The following is a 22,197-nucleotide window of genomic DNA, read 5'->3' as shown; positions in this document are numbered from 1 at the left end:
ACAAAAAGAGCACTCCGTGAAAGAGTCTGGTTCCCAACACTAGACCTGATGGTGGAGACGACCCTGAAGGAATGTCCGCAATGTCAACTGGTGAGTCGTCCGGATCCCCCTGCACCACTACAAATGTCTCCACTACTGGGTAGGGTCTCTGGCAACACATTGCAATTGACTACTTTGGGCCAATCAAATCGGGCCAATACGTCCTGGTCATCATGGACGAATACTCCAGATTCCCCATTGCACAACTGTGCACATCCACGAGAGCATCGAGTGCCATACCGATCCTAGAGGAGGTCGTTGCCGCATGGGGCATTCCCCTAGTGGTGAAGTCAGACAATGGGCCTCCATTCAACAGCCATGACTTTGCTGATTTTGCTCAGCACCTCAACTTCACACACCGCAAGATCACACCACTATGGCCACAGGCCAACGGAATGATCGAACGCTTCATGGCCACGATCAAGAAGACCATCCAGCAAGCAGAACTCACCGGAAAGAGCCTTCAGACCGCACTCGACGAGGTATTGCGAGCGTACCGAAATACGCCTCATTCCACCACAGGCAAATGTCCTGCCACTCTCATGCTAGGACGCCCAGTGCACACCAGAATACCAATGATGAATATGGCAGCGCACGAACTGTATCTCGAGTCTGACCATGAGGAGATCGCGGCCAGAGACAAGATAAAGAAGGAAAAAATGAAGGACTATGCCGATGAGCGACGTCATGCTACTACCCCTCAAATCCAAGAGGTAGACTGGGTGCTGGCACGACAAGAGCAGCACAGAAAGACTGATTGCAGATACCATGAGGTTCCACTCAAAGTGATATAACAAAAAGGAACCATGATCACTGCAGAGACCGATGGAAAAAGACTTACTAGGAATGTGACCTACTTCAAAAAGTGCGGACCCAATGTCAAAGAGCTACCGACCGAACCGAAACTGGAGCCGGGAGACCCAGAGACACTGCCAACTCACAGTCAGTTATTGATGGAGATTGCCGATGAAAATGAGCGCGACAGTCCCAACCTCCAGTCACGCCCCAGACGTGTGATCACGAAACCGTCTCGCTTTATTGAAGAATTCTAAAGAAAAATAATTTGCTGTTTGCTGTGGTGTATATAATTTTGTTTTCTTTTATTCACAGAGGGGGTAGATGTAATGACGTTGATGCAAAGTGCCCAGTGACCAAACTGGTCAGGCACTAGGACCGGCCCGAGTGAGGGACGAGGGCGGGCGGAAAGGGAGGAGCTGGGAGACCAAGGGGGCAGTTAGCCTGTAGCCCTGGATGAGGAAGGAAGGAAATAAAGAAGCTCTTACATAAACCAGTGTCTGCGTATATTCTGTGGGAAGAAACAACACTACACTATTCTTCATGGTTTTCAAACGAGTCAGTCACATTGGGTTTGTTTCCAGACAATTCGGTCGGACAGATTGCGTTCCGAACAACTCTGTGGAAGTTTAACATGCAATGCATCGTAATCCGTCATTGGGGAAGCTTGTGGTCGGTCTTCAGAAACATTCCAGAACCAATTTGGTCGGAATGCTTTCCGGACGAGATCATAATCGGCATCTGAGTTGTGAGAAGAGATTCTTGGAGCCTGCCTTTTGCTAATAAGAGACAGAATAAATACACAGCCAAACAAAAACAATTTTAATTCTTTTAAATTCTGTACGCTATAAACAAATTATTCAGATCAAATGTACAAACCTTGCAACTATATGCAATAAGTAAACTGCACCGATCAGCACCGATGACACCGTCCGCATGATGAACTCCATCCACTCCGGATCTCCGACCGACCCCTGCCCTCACCACGTCTTCAACAAGGCCGACGCTGTCATCGCACCCCACCTGCGGGACATCGTCAACACCTCCTTCGACACCGCCACCTTCCCGGAGAGCTGGAAGCACGCCGAACTCAGCGCTCTACTAAAGAAACCAACAGCGGACCCCACCGAACTCAAGAACTACCGCCCCATCTCGCTCCTCCCGTTTCCAGCCAAAGTCATCGAGAAGACCGTCAACAAACAGCTGGCCGCCTTCCTCGAGACGAATGGATCCCTCGACCCCTCACAGTCTGGCTTCCGAGCCAACCACAGCACCGAGACCGCCCTCATCGCTGCCACCGATGACATCCGAGCCCTGATGGACAACGGAGAAACAGCGGCCCTCATCCTCCTAGACCTCTCCGCGGCATTCGACACTGTCTGCCACCGCACCCTAGTGCAGCGCCTCAGCAACGTCGGAATTCAGGAGAAGGCACTGGAATGGATCGTCTCCTTCCTCGACGGAAGAACACAGAGAGTCCGTCTACCACCGTACAAGTCAGAGGCCACCGAAGTCATCTGCGGCGTCCCTCAAGGATCCTCGCTGAGCCCCACCCTCTTCAACGTCTACATGAGCCCCCTCGCGCCCATCGCACGCCAACACAACCTGAACATCATCTCCTATGCCGATGACACCCAGCTGATCCTCTCACTGACCAACGACCCCGCCGCTTCCAGAGCCAACCTTCACGAAGGGATGAAAGATGTAGCCGAGTGGATGACGACCAGCCGCCTGAAACTGAACTCAGACAAGACGGAAGTCCTCATCCTGGGCTCCTCGCCCTCCGCCTGGGACGACTCCTGGTGGCCCCCCGCCCTGGGCACCGCACCCACACCGACAGACCACGCACGCAACCTGGGCTTCATCCTGGACTCCTCCCTCTCCATGACCAGACAAGTCAACGCCGTCTCCTCGTCATGCTTCAACATCCTGCGCATGCTACGGAAGATCTTCCGGTGGATCCCCACCGAGACCAGGAAGACGGTCACCCAGGCCCTCGTCACCAGCCGACTGGACTACGGCAACGCCCTCTACGCCGGAACCACCGCCAAGCTCCAGAAGAGACTCCAGCGGATCCAGAACGCCTCAGCCAGACTCATCCTCGACATCCCCCGACGCAGCCACATCTCCGGACATCTGAGAGACCTGCACTGGCTCCCCGTCAACAAGAGAATCACCTTCCGTCTCCTCACCCACGCACACAAAGCCCTACACGATCAAGGCCCGAGCTACCTCAACAACCGCATCAACTTCTACGCTCCCAAACGCCATCTCCGATCAGCCAGTCACGCCCTCGCCGCCGTCCCCCGCATCCGAAGAACGACAACAGGAGGAAGGTCCTTCTCCCACCTGGCCGCCAAGACCTGGAACTCCCTCCCTCCCGACCTGCGCCTGACCCAAGACCACCTCTCCTTCAGGAAGAAGCTCAAGACCTGGCTGTTCGAGCAGTAGCAGCACCCCCCCCCCCCCCCCCCCCCCAAAGCGCCTTGAGACCCTCCGGGTAAGTAGTGCGCTCTATAAATGTCCTTGATTGATTGATTGATTGAACTAAGAAGCGGGAAACAAGTGTTTCAGTGTCACTGTGAAACATAAGAAAATAAGCAAATTTATCTGAGAATATTTGTCCTTGCAGCTATTTTATAGAATTTTAAAATAGCATGTTATCTATCCCACCTCATTTATTTTCCTTGCATGACATTTTAGCCACTTAAGAATGTATTCCTCTTATTAGCTTTCCTTTCATCTCGCTTTTGAGGAGTGTGAACTCGCCTCATTCAAGAGAAGAGGTGAACAGAAATCAGACCGGAAGTGGTGTTAGGGGGGGCCGGTGTGATTTGGGGGTAGACATACTATGTAGACAAACTGCAAATATGCTAAAATTGGTGGCCATTACATGGTGCACATCTCAATATGAGTTCCTTACTTTAATTGTTACATTTCCCACACTTCACAGCAAGGATGCAATCCAGTTTACAGAACAGTGACCTAATGTGGCAGGATAGCTGCGCTTTACCATACATGCCAACATTTCAGAAGAGCAAAGAGGGAGATTTTTTTTAAAAAATCGGGAGAATGGGGCTTCAAATCGGGTTACTGGCGTGTATGGGCTTTGGAAGTGTGCTGCTGCAGGATTGGACATTTGAAACACAAATGTACGTTTTTTTTCTTACCTTTTACAAGCATGGAGCGCAATGGCAGGCTGAGAGGGTGATGCAAGTGTTGTCCCCCCCCCCCCCCCCGCCCCTGTGTGACACCCCAGCCGAAAACAGCTTCCTGTGCACACACACGCCCCCCCCCCCCTACTTCACAGGTCTTCAAAAGACTATTGCCTTGTTAATGACCCTTTGTTGTTTTTTCACCCCATCGAGAGCCCCTGCATGGCCACTTTGACTATTGCTGGAAAAATTAGCACTTCACACAAACGCCCTGTCAACAAACCCCGAGGAATCGGGTTTTTGCTTGCAGGAATCGGGAGGCGGGAGACTAGCCTTCAAATCGGTAGTCTCACGCCTGAATCGGGAGGGTTGGCATGTATGCTTTACATTACAGAAACCCAGATTATTATTATTTTGTTGTTACAAGATTAGGTAAATCAAGGTGCTCAGAATCACAGGATGATAAACCGATGCCGAGACTCTCCCCTACTTTCTCGAATTCCAAGTCGGCGGCTCAATCTGTAAACGCCCCATCGACTAGCAGTATTTTTCCCGCAGTGTTTTGTTTCAAGGGAGACAACAGATCTCTCTCTTTCTCGCTCTCTCCTCTCGCTAAACACCCCCCTCCCCCTCAACGTAAGGACCGGTCTGTCTGATACTTGTATGCGAGTTCGAGAAGGCTTCCCTGGTTCCAATAAGAGAGTTTCAACGTACATATCATTGTTTTAGAAGTTGTCTGCGTCCTCCTACTAAAAATAAGGACAGAGATACTTAGGTGCGTAAAGGGAGCCCGTCGTACATTTCCGAGAGCTTGTGTAGCGGATATTGTGATTGGGTACACTGTTTTTTATAGATTCTTCATTCCAGATTACAGACTTCTAATTGCTTAGTAATACTGGGCAATTTGATATTCTACATTTAGATACATTTTTTTACTTTTATGTTTTTTTGCCGGTGCTTGTTTTATTTCTTTCAGCTAGTTATTGATTGGTTCTTCTCATTGTCCGTAAATGTGTTCTTCTATTTGATTGGATGACTGTGTCATAGGTAGTAGCGTAGATGCTCGTTTAGTTCCTACGCTTTAATTGGAAAGCTACATTTCCACAGGGCAGAACGTTGCCTGCGATTGGCCACCGTCGTGTTTGTTTCTTCTAATTGGAAAATATTAGTTCCGGGTTCCAGTGAGCTTTTCTGAATGGTTGTACTTTTTCTATGTCCTTCTCTGATTGGAAGGTTTCCCGGCATTCAGCTATGGCGGTGTTGGACAGGCTGAGCTTTTTGCAGAAGGTAAGCATTTTTGTTCCAGTATTTTAGTACTATGGTTGTCGGCTTTATTGTATCCGTCGTTCTTAGCCACATTTACATTTTGAACACGTGGGAGCCAGCTTCTAAGAAGTGATGAGATATGGGGAGCGAGGAGGTACCCATTAAGTGGAATGTATCTGACAGATCAGATTTAAGAGGGTAGGAAGGTGTGTGTCCGTCCTCACAAGAAGTCCAAGCCCAAACGTGAAGATTCGACAGCACAGGTTTTTACCGTGGATTTATCCTTCATCCAACTGTAAATATCTGCCTGGCTCAAATAGCAATACCCTAATCATCACATTCTCTCCACCTTACTCAGACCCAGGTCCTGTAAGCCAAAGTTTTAAACATCACATTCACTCTACCTTACTCTCCATCACGCCCAGATTTAGTTTTACTATTTCTAGGCACAATCAGATTATTTTTATCTCACTCAGCATAACACCCAGTTCTTAAATGGCAAAAGTAAGATGAAATTGGGAGTATTTAATCGAAATAGTCAATCTATGCATTTGTAAAGCGCACTACTCACCTGTTAGGGTCTCAAGGCGGGGGGGAGGGGGGAACACTGCTCGAACAGCCAGGTCTTGAGACGTCTCTTGAAGGTCAGCAGGTCCGGGGTCTGCCGCAGGTGGATGGAGAGGGTGTTCTATGTCTTGGCGGCGAAGTGGGAGAAGGATCTGCCGCTGATGGTTGCTCGTTGGATGCGGGGGACGGTGGCAAGGGCTAGGTCCGCGGAGCTGGCGGTTTGAGGTGTAGAGGGTGAGTTGTTCGTTGAGGTATGCTGGTCCGGTGTTGAGGAGTGCTTTGTGAGCGTGGGTGAGGAGCTCGAAGGTGATCCTCTTGTTGACGGAGAGCCAGTGCAGGTCTCTCAGGTGAGTTGTGATGTGGCGGGGGATGTTGAGGATGAGGTGTGCGGAGGTGTTCTGAATGCGTTGTAGTCGTTTCAGGAGTTTGGCTGTGGTTCCCGCGTAGAGAGCGTTGCCGTAGTCCAGTCTGCTGCTGACGAGGGCCTGGGTGACTGACCTTCTGGTTCCGGTGGGGATCCATCTGTAGATCTTGCGGAAGATGCCGAGGGTGTTAAAGCAGGAGGAGGAGACGGCGTTGACTTGCTGGGTCATTGACAGTGCAGAGTCCAGGATGAACCCCAGGTTGCGTGCGTGGGTGCAGCTCCCAGCACGACTGGCCACCAGGATTCGTCCCAGGCAGAGGGGGTGGATCCGAGGATGAGGACCTCAGTCTTGTCCGAGTTCAGTTTCAGGCGGCTGTTCTTCATCCATTCGGCGACGGCCTTCATTAATTCGTGGAGGTTAGTTTTGGCAGTGGTTGGGGCCTTGGTGAGGGAGAGGATCAGCTGGATGTCGTTGGCGTATGAGATGATGTTGAGGTCGTGCGATTGGACGATGTTGGTGAGCGGTGCCATGTAGACATTGCAGAGTGTAGGACTGAGGGACGATCCTTGGGGTATGCCGCAGATGATCTTGGTGTCTTTAGATCGGAATGGAGGGAGGCGGACACTCTGGGTGTGGTGGCAGATGGTGTCGAAGGCAGCCGAAAGGTCCAGGAGGATGAGGGCCGCGGTTTCTCCGTTGTCCAGCAGGGTCCTAATGTCGTCGGTGGCGGCGATGAGGGCTGTTTTGGTGCTGTGGTTGCTGCGGAATCCGGATTGGACAGGTCCAGGATGTTGTTCTCTTCGAGGAAGTAGGTCAGTTGCCTGTTGACTATCTTCTCGATGACTTTAGCTGGGGACGGGAGTGGGGAGATGAGCCGGAAGTTCTTGAGGTTCTTAGGGTCCGCCTTAGGTTTCTTGAGTAAGGCGTTGATCTCAGCATGCTTCCAGCTCTCCGGGAAGGTGGCGGTCTTGAAGAAGTTGTTGACGATCTTGCAAAGATGGGGTGCAATGGTGGAGCTGGCTTTGTTAAAGATGTGGTGCGGGCAGAGGGCTGATGGTGAGCAGAAGTGGATGGTGTTCATGATTTTGATGGTTTCGTCGTCGTTGACGTGGGTCTAGGAAGGCAGGGGGTCGGTGTGGCTGGGGGCGGTGAGTCTGGGGTGTCTTGGCTGTCGGGGGGGGGGGCCTGGTTGTTGTAGCTATCGTGGATGTCTGCGATCTTGCGGTGGAAGAAGGTGGCTAGGGAGTCGCAGAGGTCTTGCGATGGCAATGTCGTTGGAGTTGGAGCTGGGGTTGGAGAGTTCCTACACGATTTTGAAGAGCTCTTTGCTGTTGTGTGCGTTGTTGTCGATGCGTTACATGAAGGAGGTCCTTTTGGTGGTTTGGATGAGTTGGTGGTGTCTGCGGATGGTGCTCTTGTGAGCTGCATTGTTGTCCGATGTCTTTTTGTGGTGCCACTTCTTCTTGCGCCTTCAGCAAGTCTGCTTGGATGCCTGGAGGTCGACAGTGAGCCAGCTGGCTTTTCAGTCGGTGCATCTGTTTCAGGGTTTCTTGATTGGGGCGAGAGTGTTGACGCAGTTGTTGATCCATTGCCTGAGGTTGCAGGCGGCCGTGTCGGTGGTTTTGGGCGAGGGTGGCGCTTAGCTGGTCTTCAGTGATTTTGCTCCAGCTGCGGCGGGGGCCCCGTTGTGTGTGGTGGGGCGTGGTGTTTTTTTTTGAAGGTGAAGTGGATGCAGCGGTGGTCGGTCCAGTGGAGTACGGTGTTGTGGCTGAAGGTGACGTGGTTGCTGGCGGAGAAGATGGGGTCGAGCGTGTGTCCAGCGGAGTGGGTGGGAGTTACGACGAGCTGTTTGTCGGAGGTTGTCGAGCAGGGCGGTGGAGTTGCTGTCGTTGGTGTTCTTGAGATGGAAGTTCAGGTCTTCGAGGAGTATGTAGTCCGTGGATGCAAGGGTGTGCATGCTGACTAAGTCGGCGATGGAGTCACTGAACTGTGGCCGGGGTCTGGGGGTTCTGTAGATGAGGGTTCCTCTGAGGGTGGTGTTCGGGTCAATGTGGATCTGGAAGTGCAGGTGTTGGCGGAGTTGAGGGTGTCGTTGGTGCTGGTCGAGAGTCTGAGGGTGTTTCTGTGGACGATGGCGATTCCCCTCCTGTTCCGTTGGTGCGGTCCCAGCGGGGAATCTTGTAGCCGTCCGGGATGGCTATGGCGATGTCGGGTGAATGAATGAATGAGTGAATTAATAAAACTTTATTTGTGGTTACTCAAAACCATTAAATAAGACATCAAACTATACTAAAACATTGTTGTCAAGCAAAGGGAAAGGGGGAAACTTAAAATGGATAAAACGTAAACATAATTAAAACCTGCGTTCGTTAGTCCGTTTCTACGTGGACTGGTAAGTCTCGATGGTTTGAGAATCATTGTTCCAGGCAAATGGCCTAGCTGTTGGGGGCCGTCAGTTTCTGGCGTGACTGTTGGATGAATTTGCTAAACACAGCCATATCTTTCACTGTTTCCATTGTGAATAGATGGTAGACGGCCTCCTTTATCGAACTAATACCTTGTCTAAGTAGGATTGGCTTTAGGTAAAGATTGCGCTCAGAGGACAGCCCCGGACAACAAAATAGAATGTGTGCAAAACTTTCTTGTTTGTATTTGCATAGACGAAACTCCGAGTGCCTTATCTCAGGTGACCTGGTAGGGTAGAGGTCTTTAAGGGGAAGAGGGTGTAGTCTGAATGCTAATATCCTGTTTACTGCTTGTTTACCCACAGCTTGGGTAAAGTGGAGTTTTGAAGTCTGTGCTATCTGCGGAAGTTTTAGGGACTCATGGAAGCCTCTTGCTTCCAATGCTTCCAGGTCAGTTGAGTTGAACCTGTCTTTTTGTTGCGCTTTTAATGGCAGCATAGTTGATTAATTCGGGATCCCAGTTATCCACTGTAAGATTCAAAGCTTCTTAGGCGGAGGAGAGGCTGTTTGACCACGGGTTTCCTGCTTCCAGAAAAATGTTCTTTATACTAGATTTCAGAGAGTTCTCTGGTGCCGCAGTGGTAAGGTAAAAATATTTGCTCATTGAGGCCAGTTCTTCGAATTTTTGTTGTCAGGCCGAATTCGAGCCGCACTAAGGTGTTTCTGGTGCAGGTGGGTAAATTGAATAGCTTTTTATAAGCCGAGCAGTGGATATTTTCCAGGGCGCTAGATAGTTTTCCTGGGAAAGCCTGTTGTGCATAGTTCAATGATGGAATTAGCTTCGCTCTTAGTACTCTTTGTATTGCTGTTGTTGTGGGGCTGTGTAAGGTTGCATGCAGCTTCCCGAGGGCGTATGAGATGCATTTCCCTTTTGCCTGTATTTTGTCCAGGTGTACTCCTGGGCGCCCTGTCTTTCTGAGCCAAACTCCCAGATAATTGTATTGTTGTATACAGTCCAAAGTCAGCTTTCCTATCCTCCATTTAGTCAGTTTTTTTTTTCCGGAAAAGGCCCAAATATTATTATTTTTGATTTGGCTGCATTCACGATCAGTTTGTTCTTTGCGTTGTAATTGCCCAGGGACGTTGGAGCTTTTTGCAGCCCGATTTTGGTATGATCTAATAATACCAGATCATCGGCGTACTGCAGTAATTGAATCTTAGTATGACCGAGCCGCGGTGTTGCTAGCGATGCTCCGATCAGAGCTTTGCCCATATCTGCAGTATATAAGTTGAATAGCATCGAATCTGAAATGCATTCTTGCTTCAGTCCGCGATTGGTATCAATTTTCTCTGTGGCTACTGAGTTTGAGAGTTTGATTCTAACCCACGTTCTTGCGTATAATGATATGATGGCTTTTAATAAAAGAGGGTCGATGTTCCAGCTTTTCAATTTCTGCCAAAGGATAGAACGGTCAACACCATCAAAGGCCGCCGTATAGTCAATGAAACAGGCAAAGATGGGGAGAGATTTTCGTGCCACAGCCTTGTATGTTAGATAAGAGAGCGCTATGATGTTATCCACTGTTAAGGCTCCTGGTCTGAACCCTGTTTGGTAAAAGGGCAGAAGGCCCTCCTTGCTAACCCAGTTTGAAAGGTCCGCTAGTAAAGTACTTGCGTAGGCCTTTCCCTCAATGTCAAGCAGGGCGATCATGCGGTAGTTTTGGGTGTTGGATTTCGGCCCTTTCTTATGAATAGGATGCAGTAACGATCCTCGCCAGGAGTCCGGGACATTCCCCGTCATTCGGCAAATAGCGCGGTCATGTTTTCAGTCCAAAAGTCTGTATCTTGCCTGAATAAGGAGCCTGGCAGGCCATTAAGTCCTGGCGCCCCGTTGGGTCTGATTTTGTTTTTTAGGGCTCGGACTCCTTCCCCTGAAAGGGGAGGAGTTAGAGAACTAATGTTAAAGGAGAAAAAAAAGAAGAAGAGGGCCTTGGAGAGAGAAATTCCAGACATTCCTTAGCGTTTTATGTCATGTGGCCAGTGATTCGTCTTCCTTGTGTTTTCTTTGTAATAGGCTTGAAGTGATAGGGTAAATGTAGTTTTGTTCCGCCATTTTGAGGCATATTTCGTGCGTGCTCGCGCAAAGAAGTACATTATTTATAATTAGGAGCTGTCAGGGTGCCTCCGTTAGTGAATCCAGATGGCCGGGCGCGTTCACAAATCTGCAGCGCTCATTGCGCGCAGCTTCGTTTTCTGTGATGCTGCCGGCAGCTACAGGTAGCTACAGGTGGGGGGCCGTTCACTGCTCACCGAGTTGCACCCCTTGGCTTGCTTGGCGGGAGAACGGCCGCGGCGGACAGTTAGCGGTGGTTGTGGCGGGGACGAGTGATGATACGATCTCCGCTTACCGCTTGCTGCACTCCGCTCTCTCCTTTGCCGCCGGGCTGTGGTGGGCTGTGGCGGCGGCGGCGGTGACGGTTCTGGTCACCGGCCCCCGGCTACGGCTCCAGTTCTTGTTTTCTTTTCTTACTGAGCTACTCTCACTGTGCTTTTTTAACGGAGCATTGCGCTTTAAATTTTAAATACGCTCCGTTCCCCCCTTCCCTTCCCCGCTGCACGAACGCCTGCAAAGCGGGCGCTGTCTTAATTAAAAACAATCTGGTCTCATTATTTACATACGTAAATGGCAGCCTTGTTTCTTTTCATTAGCGCTCTGCCAAAGAAAGCCTTCCTATTCACACAGCCAGCGCCGCGCTTCATCTGACCCCTGCACTGCACCGCTCTGAAGAAGTCAGCGTTTCTAATATTGTTATATAATAATATTTCTGTGCTTTCTGGTGTCGCATGCTGTCGCCCAACCCCCTCCTGATTCGCAGCTTGACCCGTTATCCACCCCCCTCCCTTATCGCTGCTTACTTTGCACACGAGTGAGATGCACTAACAACGTCTCTGCTTGCAAGCAGCTTCTTCTTTTTTAAATGTTTGATTTATTCGCACACAGCACCTCTTTCTGTGTGATAGGCTACTCCTGGACATCACGCCCCCTCCTCCACGCCTGTATGAACCTGCCTGAGTCCCCTGGAGTAGAGGACGACGTGCTGCCTATAACTACATGTGTATTTTGTTTTTTATTGTTTATTCTATAAATCGCTTCTTTTAACCCTTTTTCCAGATTGTGGGGCTTGGGCTTCTTTTAGTAGCCCCTGACGATGCTTGGGCTTTTTTTCAAAGTGGTTGTGCTTGTCACCCTCCCACCATACACCCATACTTAACCCCTTCTTTCCTTTGTTTCCCTGAGCGCATAGGACAAGCGTTCCCTGTTTTACACAGAAGTGTGCTGTTAGGGGGTGTGCTCTGGCGAAGTGGATAGCGCTTTTATAAATGCAAATTACATTGCAGGTAAAATGTACTATATATACACTCCTAAAGCCATAGGTTTTGAGATTGCACACAGGTTTGCAGCGGATGTTAGCTCACTAATACAGCTGTAATTCTTGTCTCTCTCTCTCCGGCTAGTGACATTCACAACATGCAGTGAACTGATGTCTCCTGCCTGCGATTGGAAACTGAACACGTTTTTACAGATTTCTGTAGAGCATCAAGACAAAGCATTTCTAATTTACAAACACAGTTTCTCTCAATATTTAATAAGTCAATGTGTAAATTGTTGGACCTTTTTTTTTTAGATTTGTGTGTTTACTCTAAAAGGAGACTCTTTTTCATTTAAAAAATGTGTTTGAGACCGCTCATATTATGAGTGCGCCCAATACAAATGTATAACCTATCCTAAGTGGGCGGTGGGCGAGCCCCCTTCTTTAATAATTAATTGCGATGTTTGGACAGTTGTGTCCATACTTCACTTGTTCATACTTGCTCCCCCCTGAAGGGTGTTCAGAGCGGCTGAAGGCATGCAGCGTGGTTCTCTACATGCCTGCACACCTCTCCTCACACAGTGGAGTCCTTCAACATGTGTAGCATACATTCTGAAAAGGACATGCATGCACGCCTACGCTTTGTGGGGTAAGTTACCATGAGTTGTCACAACGCATACTGGTGTTTGGTTTAACATTAAATTTAGTTTATTCTTTACTTCAGTTCCCAAGTGACTCGAAGTCTTGCGTAGCACCTTCAGCTGCTTTTTGAGCAAACAGCATTTCTCATGCTGGTATTTATAAGTCAATACTATTTCCGGTTAAAAGGAAACCACAAGTTCCAAAATGCAAAGCGGTGTTGGCTCAAAAAAATCATACACGGACTGGAAGTATCACATGGTCAGTTGACAGCAACACATCTGCGAAGTTAGTGTTCGTGCATTTTGCACGTGTGGATTTGTTTCAAATATTCGATAACGGATATTGTTTCAATATGAGAAACATTATAAACGAGTCAATCAGAAAAGTATGAAAAAGCCGTCGTTTTCTTGCACTTTATTTGCTCTCCACAGTTTGTAGGGATGATCCCCTTAAGCATTACACTCGAAGCCTAAATAATCGAGCAAAGCTATGTGTTATCGTATTATATGCAGTTGTAACCGAAATCTGCTATCTCCCTCTTTGTGCAAGGACACAAATGCTGTTTGCACCAAATTCACATTCAGATGTTCATCTCCTGAAATCTGTTAGTGTGAAAGCATTCGCAAGAGTTTGCGCTATTGGCTTTGTAAATGACAACGCCTTTTATCTATGTGTTAATTATCAAAACAGATAAATAAAAGGCATTGTCATTTACAATGGCAATAGCTCAAACTCTCGCAAATGCGAGACCTATTGCATTGCAAATGCTTTTTTTTACATATTTTAAGACAATCCAAAAGTATTTTTTCAAGATGAAATGCCAAAGCAGCACAATGCAGAGCAATGACATACTACAAGTGGCATAGTATAATATTTTTTTAATAAGGGGCAAGACGTTGAAAGCCTAATAGCATTCTCAAAGTTTATGTGTAGTGTTCATAAAAGCAGCAAATCTGGGATTAGCTGGGGGGAACTGTCTTTCGCTCTAAAGGCTGTCTGTCAACAGGTTTCCCCTTTCAGAAGTCTAACTGGAATTCTTCAGGACTGTTTATATGGAGTAGTTGCACTATTCTAGCAGACAGTAAAGCATCTGATTACAGTGGTCTTGGGGGCAGAAAACATGACCGCCTTGCTCCTGTCACACTCACATACGTGTATATGACAATTGTGAGAGTGCAGTTTGAGAGTTGAGAGTGCAGATTGAGAGTTGAGAGTGCAGATTGAGAGTGCAGTTTGAGAGTGCAGTTTGAGAGTGCAGTTTGAGAGTGCAGTATGAGAGTGCAGTATGAGAGTGCAGTATGAGAGTGCAGATTGAGAGTGGTGTTTGAGAGTGCAGAGTGGAGATTGAGAGTTGAGAGTGCAGTTTGAGAGTGCAGAGTGGCGGTGCAGAGTGCAGAGTGGCGGTGCAGAGTGGCGGTGCAGAGTGTGGAGTGGCGGTGCAGAGTGGGGGTGCAGAGTGGGGGTGCAGAGTGGGGGTGCAGAGTGGCGGTGCAGAGTGGCGGTGCAGAGTGGCGGTGCGGAGTGGCGGTGCAGAGTGGCGGTGCAGAGTGGCGGTGCAGAGTGCAGAGTGGCGGTGCAGAGTGCAGAGTGGCGGTGCAGAGTGGCGGTGCAGAGTGCAGAGTGGCGGTGCAGAGTGCAGAGTGGCGGTGCAGAGTGGCGGTGCAGAGTGGCGGTGCAGAGTGCAGAGTGGCGGTGCAGAGTGGCGGTGCAGAGTGGCGGTGCAGCGGTGCAGAGTGGCGGTGCAGAGTGGCGGTGCAGAGTGGCGGTGCAGAGTGGCATTGCGGCGGTGCAGAGTGGCGGTGCAGAGTGGCGGTGCAGAGTGGCGTTGCGGCGGTGCAGAGTGGCGGTGCAGAGTGGCGGTGCAGAGTGCAGAGTGCAGAGTGGCGGTGCAGAGTGGCGGTGCAGAGTGCAGAGTGGCGGTGCAGAGTGGCGGTGCAGAGTGCAGAGTGGCGGTGCAGAGTGGCGGTGCAAAGTGGCGGTGCAGAGTGGCGGTGCAGAGTGCAGAGTGGCGGTGCAGAGTGGCGGTGCAAAGTGGCGGTGCAGAGTGCAGAGTGGCGGTGCAGAGTGGCGGTGCAGAGTGGCGGTGCAGAGTGGCGGTGCAGAGTGGCGGTGCAGAGTGGCGGTGCAGAGTGGCGGTGCAGAGTGGCGGTGCAGAGTGGCGGTGCAGAGTGGCGGTCCAAAGTGCAGAGTGGCGGTGCAGAGTGGCGGTGCAGAGTGGCGGTGCAGGTGCAGAGTGGCGGTGCAGAGTGCAGATTGGGGGTGCAGAGTGCAGAGTGGGGGTGCAGAGTGCAGATTGGGGGTGCAGAGTGGGGGTGCAGAGTGGTGGTGCAGAGTGGCGGTGCAGAGTGGCGGTGCAGAGTGGCGGTGCAGAGTGCAGAGTGGCGGTGCAGAGTGGCGGTGCAGAGTGGCGGTGCAGAGTGCAGAGTGGCGGTGCAGAGTGCAGAGTGGCGGTGCAGAGTGGCGGTGCAGAGTGGCGGTGCAGAGTGGCGGTGCAGAGTGGCGGTGCAGAGTGGCGGTGCGGCGGTGCAGAGTGGCGGTGCAGAGTGGCGGTGCGGCGGCGCAGAGTGGCGGCGCAGAGTGGCGGTGCAGAGTGCAGAGTGGCGGTGCAGAGTGGCGGTGCAGAGTGGCGGTGCAGAGTGGCGGTGCAGCGGTGCAGAGTGGCGGTGCAGAGTGGCGGTGCAGAGTGGCGGTGCAGAGTGCAGAGTGGCGGTGCAGAGTGGCGGTGCAGAGTGGCGGTGCAGAGTGGCGGTGCAGAGTGGCGGTGCAGAGTGCAGAGTGGCGGTGCAGAGTGCAGAGTGCAGAGTGGCGGTGCAGAGTGGCGGTGCAGAGTGGCGGTGCAGAGTGCAGAGTGGCGGTGCAGAGTGGCGGTGCAGAGTGGCGGTGCGGCGGTGCAGAGTGGCGGTGCAGAGTGCAGAGTGGCGGTGCAGAGTGCAGAGTGGCGGTGCAGAGTGGCGGTGCAGAGTGGCGGTGCGGCGGTGCGGCGGTGCAGAGTGGCGGTGCAGAGTGGCGGTGCAGAGTGGCGGTGCAGAGTGGCGGTGCAGAGTGCAGAGTGGCGGTGCAGAGTGGCGGTGCAGAGTGCAGAGTGGCGGTGCAGAGTGGGGGTGCAGAGTGGCGGTGCAGAGTGGCGGTGCAGAGTGGGGGTGCAGAGTGGCGGTGCAGAGTGGCGGTGCATATGAGTGTGCAGAAAACACCACACACACATACACCACACACACATAACGCACACACAAACCACACACCTCAGTCTCTCAACACCACACACTTGTCACCACTCAACACAACACACTCACCACCACACTCACTCCCCAGGCTCACCCCCACAGACTCACCACCACACACTCACCAGCACACAGAAAACAACACACACAACAACACACCCCCAGCCGTCAATGAATGCTTTCACCATGCACAAACACCAACAACCATCATCCATCTGTGCACGCTTTTACCGAGCGCACACCCACCAGCCGTCAGTGCACCCTTCCACCAGGCACACACACCTCCAGCCGGCAGTGCACTTTTCCACCAAGCAATCGCAGTATGGTACACTTTACTTTTAAACATATTCATATAAAGCACAGCATGCCACCATTGGTAAAATTACAATTCAACCAACATACTTCCACTACACACCACATGCACACACTCCATAACACATGGCAAAAAGACATTGGCATTTACAATGCCATTAGCTCAAACTCAAATAAATCCGAGCCCGATTGCATTTCTAATGCTTGTTTAGAATTGTGTTAACTAAGTTTTTTTCTGAAAGGGTCGGCTGCTTCATGATTTTTGTTAGGTTGGTGGAGTTGGTCAGTTGAGTTGCGTTATCCAGATCTATGTTTGATATAGTTGAGCTGGCTGTACAAGGTTCTCACGTGGGCTGTCCAAGTATCAGAATCAATTGAATTCTCCCTCTGTGTGCTTCCTTGATTTAAGGTGTTGAGGTATTGCCAGAACTCTTGTGATTTGCTTGGGCTCAGTAATCCAAAAATCTTTAGCCATTTTGCCTCAATTTGATCCCGTTTTGCGGCCCAAACTTGTTTCAAGTGTAATTTTGCTGTTTCTTGAAGGAGTTTTTTGTCCTGAGTTGAGCCAGTCTTCAGGTATACCCATCGTTTGGTTCGTACTTGTTTCGCACTTTCTCTGATAGCAGCGATGTAGCCAAGATTGTGCTTAGGATATGGTTTTTGTTTTATTTGTTTTTCCTCCTGGTAGGTGTAGTACTAAGTTATGAGCGAGGAGATCCCATTCTTCAATTGTTCCCCTATTTGTTTCATTTAGTGTCCCATCCACCCATGCTTTTTTCCATTCCTCGAACTTGTGAATGGGAGCCGTGCCCCATTTAATCCTACTCACCATAGTATGCAGTTCGACGCTATTTGTTGATCCGATTTGTTTTAACATGTAGTGGTTGCTTGCTGTGGAGTTTCAAGTGGTTATTAAAGCCGCATGGTGACTTTCCTTGCGTTGTACCACTTTGTACCCTGTCATTAGCTTATGTAGCCGTCTGCTTAATAGGATGTAATCAATTGTAGTGTGATTGTTATACGTTGGCGGGCAGAGGGCTCCTGGAGTATCCTTTAGGAGTAAGGAGTGGGCTGATGATAGCTGATAGGCAAGCAAGAGGGCATTAAATGCTTCCGTGGCTGGAGAATTGTTGCTTTCGGCAGACTTTACCCCAATGTTATGAGTATTGAAGTCCCCGAGAATTATTAATTCCATATGGGCAAATTGTAGGAGGAGATTTTCAATATCGGCTATTAACTGGGAAAGCTTGTCCTTTGCTCACGATCCGTGAGGGTTGTAGTAAACGTTGATTAACAGTCGGGTAAAAGGGCCCTCACTTGATGAGAGGCCTTTCAGGATGCCGGCCATGTACGAGTTTGATGATGTTTTTATTTCCCTAAATTGTATCTTCCAAGAGAGCCTGATGTATATTGTGATTAATCCTGACGGTCTACCAAAGATGTTCTCCTTAACAGCTGGTTTGTGATAGTCTGCGAATCCCCTTATTGATACTGGGTTAATAGCCCACGTTTCTTGAATGCAGATTACGTCCATTCCTTCGTGAACGGGTGTATCGCCGGATGTTGTAATAAGTTTGCTATCCCTGCTACATTCCAGGACATAATAGTCGAGCTCTGTCTACCAATTATCTCCATTTTTTTTGTACCTGGTAATTCTGCCTGCCGGTAGAGTGGTCTATTCTTGATTGCGAGGGTGCAAGGGTTAGGAGCTGTGATTTAAGGCCCTGGGCACCCAAGACCAGTCTTCAACGGGATTGTTTTCTATTGAGCAGCACCGGGTGCCTTTGCCCGGGATTGTGGTGACCTTGATTAACCCATCACTTGGTAATTTTGTGTTTGTTCCACTATAGCTCCTGTGAAGTATGGAGAGTGTTTTTAAATGTGAATTTGATTTCTTCACAAACGGAGTCTTCCTTAGTGTATCAGGGATCCGAGCGGCGTTTGGTTGCTTCAAGTGGCAATGTTTCAGCGGCATAGGGTATTTTGTCGCCGGCCGATTCGTGATCTTTATGCCCCAGTCTTCCAATACTTTCTTATTTCTTTTTAGTGTGTGAGCCATGTCTGGGTTGGAGAAGAGCAGTTCTGTGGGTTCATTGGTGTCGCCTGGTCCTTGAGTGAGGAAGGAAACAGTTTCAATGTCTGATGACTTTATACTTTCCAGGCCTGGGATGTTGGCGAAAAGTTTTAGTATGTTACTACGATTAAGTATGTCCCATTTGCCCTGCGAGGCGTATTCCGGGTGGAGGCATAGTTTCCGATCGTCCTGTGTGTAGGGGGTCTGGTTCTTATGTTTTCCATTTGCAGATGAGTCTTGACGATTTAGGTCATGTGAGAGTTTCTGTGCCAAAACATTTGCGTCATCCTCTGCATGGTTTGTGATGGCTATCGACCAATGGTCTGTGTTGTCCGTTTTTAATGTCGTTGATAATGCTTCCCTTACTCCGTATGCTGCAGTCTTAATGGAGTCTTGAGAGTCCCTTCTGCCTACGCCCTGGTTGACTTCCTTTGTTGAGATTTTGGCTTTACTCTGCAAGGCTTTGTCCACCGCTTTAGTCAGCGGGAGACTCTCTGGATATGGTACCTGGGATCCTGGCGAGGCGTGGCTGCCATCCCGAGTTATCTGTTCGTCGTGTTGGTTAGAGCGCTCGCTGATCTTTGCATCGCTTCTATCCCAAGCTTTGGGCCATTGGCCTATGCCCTCTTTTATGTGGTCACCAATGGTTGATTCGAGATTGGTTTTGCCTGAGTTAATTGGCATAATGACTTTCCCGTCTGGAGTTGGTGGCTTTGGGGGGTGTTGGACTCGAAGGTGTTCTTGCTGTAAGGAGGAGTCTCCTTGGTTTCCGGCAATAACCACAGCCTAATTGAGCCATTTTGATTAGAGTTGCTTTTTCTTTGTTTGTTCAGCTTTTTTAGTTTTTTCTTGTTTTTCCGAGATAAATGGCCGGTGTCTAGGCTTGTCACGTGCATGGTGTTTAAGTTTGCTTGTTCTTTGGCAATGGTGCTGCACGCATCTGTAGTTGTTTCTAGTGCCCTAATTGGTTGCTCTACCTCCGTCCTTAGGGTATCCTGCTGGAGTTCATTGCCGTTGGGATGGAAAGTCGGCTGTGTTCCAGGCGAAGTGTGGTCACTGTTGATCAGCTTCGATGGGTCATTGCTCCTATGCCTGCTGGTTTCTATCTTTAGGTCTTCAATGAGCGTATTCATTATCCCTGGAAGTTTTTCCAAGCTAAGCAGCACAGGGCTGCATCTGCAGTCCTGCGGTTTAGATGTAGCTGTGGTGTTTGCCTGGGCACGGTAAATCAGCTAAATTAGGTCTTCTAGTTTGGAATCTATGCCTGCTATCAGTCCAGCGACTGTGTGAAGGAGGCTTATCTGGACATCCAATTTGTCGGCGTGCATTATAGCAGCATTTACCATTGAAGACAAGACATCATTAATTAGTACAAGGTGATGATCCGATGTGGCCGACTGCCGCTCTGTTGTATGGTCCACCCCCTGACCTTGTTGGCTGTGTCTCATGCCTTTATGATTAGGTCCGGGGCTACCTAAGTTAGGGTAGTAAGTTGCTGAAGTTTGGAATGGTTCTGCGTGTACACTAAGAGCAGAAACGCTGATTGCGCTTACCCCCTTGGTGTTGGTCGGCCCTATTGCCCGAGAATCTTCCTTCTCTCCGTTGGCCTGAGTGTCCCTTGGCGTGTCCCGGGGCTGTTGGATTGTTAAAGGGGGTGTACTATCTTGCCGGACGTTATTGCTATGCAGAGTCGGTATTGTTATTGTTTGGGCTATTGGGCCACCCGGTGCTATGATTATTTTTGGTGATAACAGGATTGCCGGGCTCCTAGGGAGGTTGGTTCCTGAATGATTGAAAGAGGCAGCTGTGGCCGAAGTAGTTGTGGCTTTCTCTTGGTCTGAGTCCTGGTACGCACAGTTAGGCGTTGTGGGGAGAAAAATGTCTCTTATGTCTCTATTTCTGACAATATTGATAGTTGTTTTTCTATTGCTACTGGAAAGTAAGCCATTGTCTGGCGTTAGCACGTGTAAAGGTGCGGTCTGTCCTTGTGGGAGGTTGTTTGCCCGGAGTGGTACTGGTGGCAGATCTCCCGTGTGATCCGCCTCTACCTCTACCTCCGCCTCCACTTCGACTTGCGGTTCTTTATAGCTGGTCCCCATGTTTGAGGCCCCTCCGCCGGAGGGGTAGAGCATTTTTTCCTTAAGGCGTTTTGCTGACTTGTGAGGGCTAGGTTTCTCTTGGTGTTGCAGAACAGTCGAGTTTCTTGTTCTCATCTTTATATTTTCAGACCTGCGCTGCTCCAAGGTACGAGCCCCAACTTGTACCTGCGAGTTTTCACAGTCGCTGAGCCCCCCCCCCTGCAGGGCTTGTTGGGCTCTCTTTGGTCTGGTTCGATCCTCCCCTCCTGTTCTGCCCCACAGGTCACAGTTCCTCTTGCATTGCAGGGGCTTAACGTGTGTGCAAGTCGCTGCTACTCCTATGGCATGCTGTTTTCACTGTGTTCGCTGTGCCACTCTAACTGCTCCTTCGAGGCGATTTGCGGGAATTCCCTCCGGAGATTGAAAGCCTGGAGGGCGGTTCGAAGGCTAAGGTCGGGCAAGGATCGAGGAAGCACTCTGCCACAGTGGTTTCTAACAAACAGGCTGGGCGGAGTGCGACAACCCGGCCTGTAAGCCGTCACAGCTCCAACCCCCCCAGACCAAGCGCTGTGCTCCTCCAGCTCACCGCTTAGTGCCGTCGAAGGTCCTCCACGGCTCGGCTCCCCCTCACCCTCCCTCACTCGTGGTTGGGGGGCCGTGTACCGTGTGCTGTTGCCGTTTGACTTGTGCCATATACGGGGAGGCTGTCCGAAGGCAAAGTGCAAGGTACAGGGTGCTTGCAGAGAAGTTCGATGCACCTCGCAGCGCCTCGCCGCGCCTCTCCTCACCTCGCCGAGTTGTCTTGCCTCGCCACTGCAATCCCGGCTCGGTATCGGTCTTGGCTCCGTTTTCAGGGTAACTCTGCCAGTGTCACAGGCACGCTGCTTCTGCTTCTGCAGCTTACAGGCTCCTGAGTTCGGCGATGGTGATGGCGCTTAGGCGTTTCGGCGTTTCCTTGTCCGTGCTCGCTTCAGCTTGCTTCGGCTGTGACTGCTGATGCTCCTCTCTGGCTCTCTTCTGCCACACACTGGTCTCTGGCGATAGCCCCGTTCCACAGGCGGCACCCGCGTTCTCCCAGCAGCTGCTGCCGCGTTCCACAAGCGGCGGCTGACGCGTTACACAGGCGGCGGTTGGCGCGTTACACGGGCGGCGTTTGGCGCGATTCACAAGCGGCAACGTCCGCATCCAAATCTATGTGGCGGTTGCCGCGGTCTCCCAGCGGCGGCTGCCGCGTTCCACAAGCGGCGGCTGCCGCGTTCCACAAGCGGCGGCTGCCACGTTCCACAAGCGGCGGCTGCCACGTTCCACAAGCGGCGGCTGCCGCGTTACACAGGCGGTGGTTGCCGCGTTACACGGGTGGCGGTTGCCGCGTTCCACAGGCGGTGGTTGCCACGTTACATGGGCGACGGCTGCCGCGTACCATAAGCGCCGGCTGCCGCGTACCATAGGCGGCGGCTGCCGCGTTCCACGGGCGGCGGTTGCGGCGTTCCACAAGCGGTGGCTGCCGCGTTACACAGGCGGCAACGGCCGCATCCAAATCTAGGCGGCGATAGCCGCGTTGCACAGGCGGCGGTTGCCGCGTTCTCCCAGCGGCTGCTGCCGCATTCCACAAGCGGCGGCTCCCGCCTTACACAGGTGGTGGTTGCCGCGTTACACGGGCGGCGGTTGCCGCGTTCCACAGGCGGTGGTTGCCACGTTACACGGGCGGCGGTTGCCGCGTACCATAAGCGGCGGCTGCCGCGTTCCATAAGCGGCGGCTGCCGCGTTCCACAGGCGGCGGTTGCCGTGTTCCACGGGCGGTGGTTGCCACGTTACACGGGCGGCGGTTGCCGCGTACCATAAGCGGCAGCTGCCGCGTTACACAGGCGGTGGTTGCCGCGTTCCACAAGCGGCGGTTGCCGCGTCCTCCA

The 22,197-nt window shown here is 51.0% G+C and overlaps 1 protein-coding gene across 2 annotated transcripts in view; it reads left to right on the top strand.

Moving 5' to 3' along the window:
- Window positions 1-5,058: 5,058 nt before the first annotated feature.
- The window catches only part of TEPSIN (TEPSIN adaptor related protein complex 4 accessory protein), a 241,174-nt gene continuing 224,035 nt past the window's right edge, over window positions 5,059-22,197 (top strand). Inside the window, exon 1 of one of the 2 annotated variants that reach the window (XM_078654181.1) lies at window positions 5,059-5,276. In XM_078654181.1, the coding sequence (XP_078510307.1) occupies window positions 5,202-5,276 (75 nt within the window). In that variant the 5' untranslated portion in view covers window positions 5,059-5,201. The remainder of the gene's footprint in view (window positions 5,277-22,197) is intronic. The other variant, XM_078654180.1, reaches the window with a different exon arrangement.

This window comes from Lissotriton helveticus, chromosome 7 (assembly GCF_964261635.1).
Source record: "Lissotriton helveticus chromosome 7, aLisHel1.1, whole genome shotgun sequence".
Taxonomy (NCBI): domain Eukaryota; kingdom Metazoa; phylum Chordata; class Amphibia; order Caudata; family Salamandridae; genus Lissotriton; species Lissotriton helveticus.
Note: the sequence above shows the minus strand (reverse complement) of the source record. Positions and strands in the feature narration are given on the sequence as shown.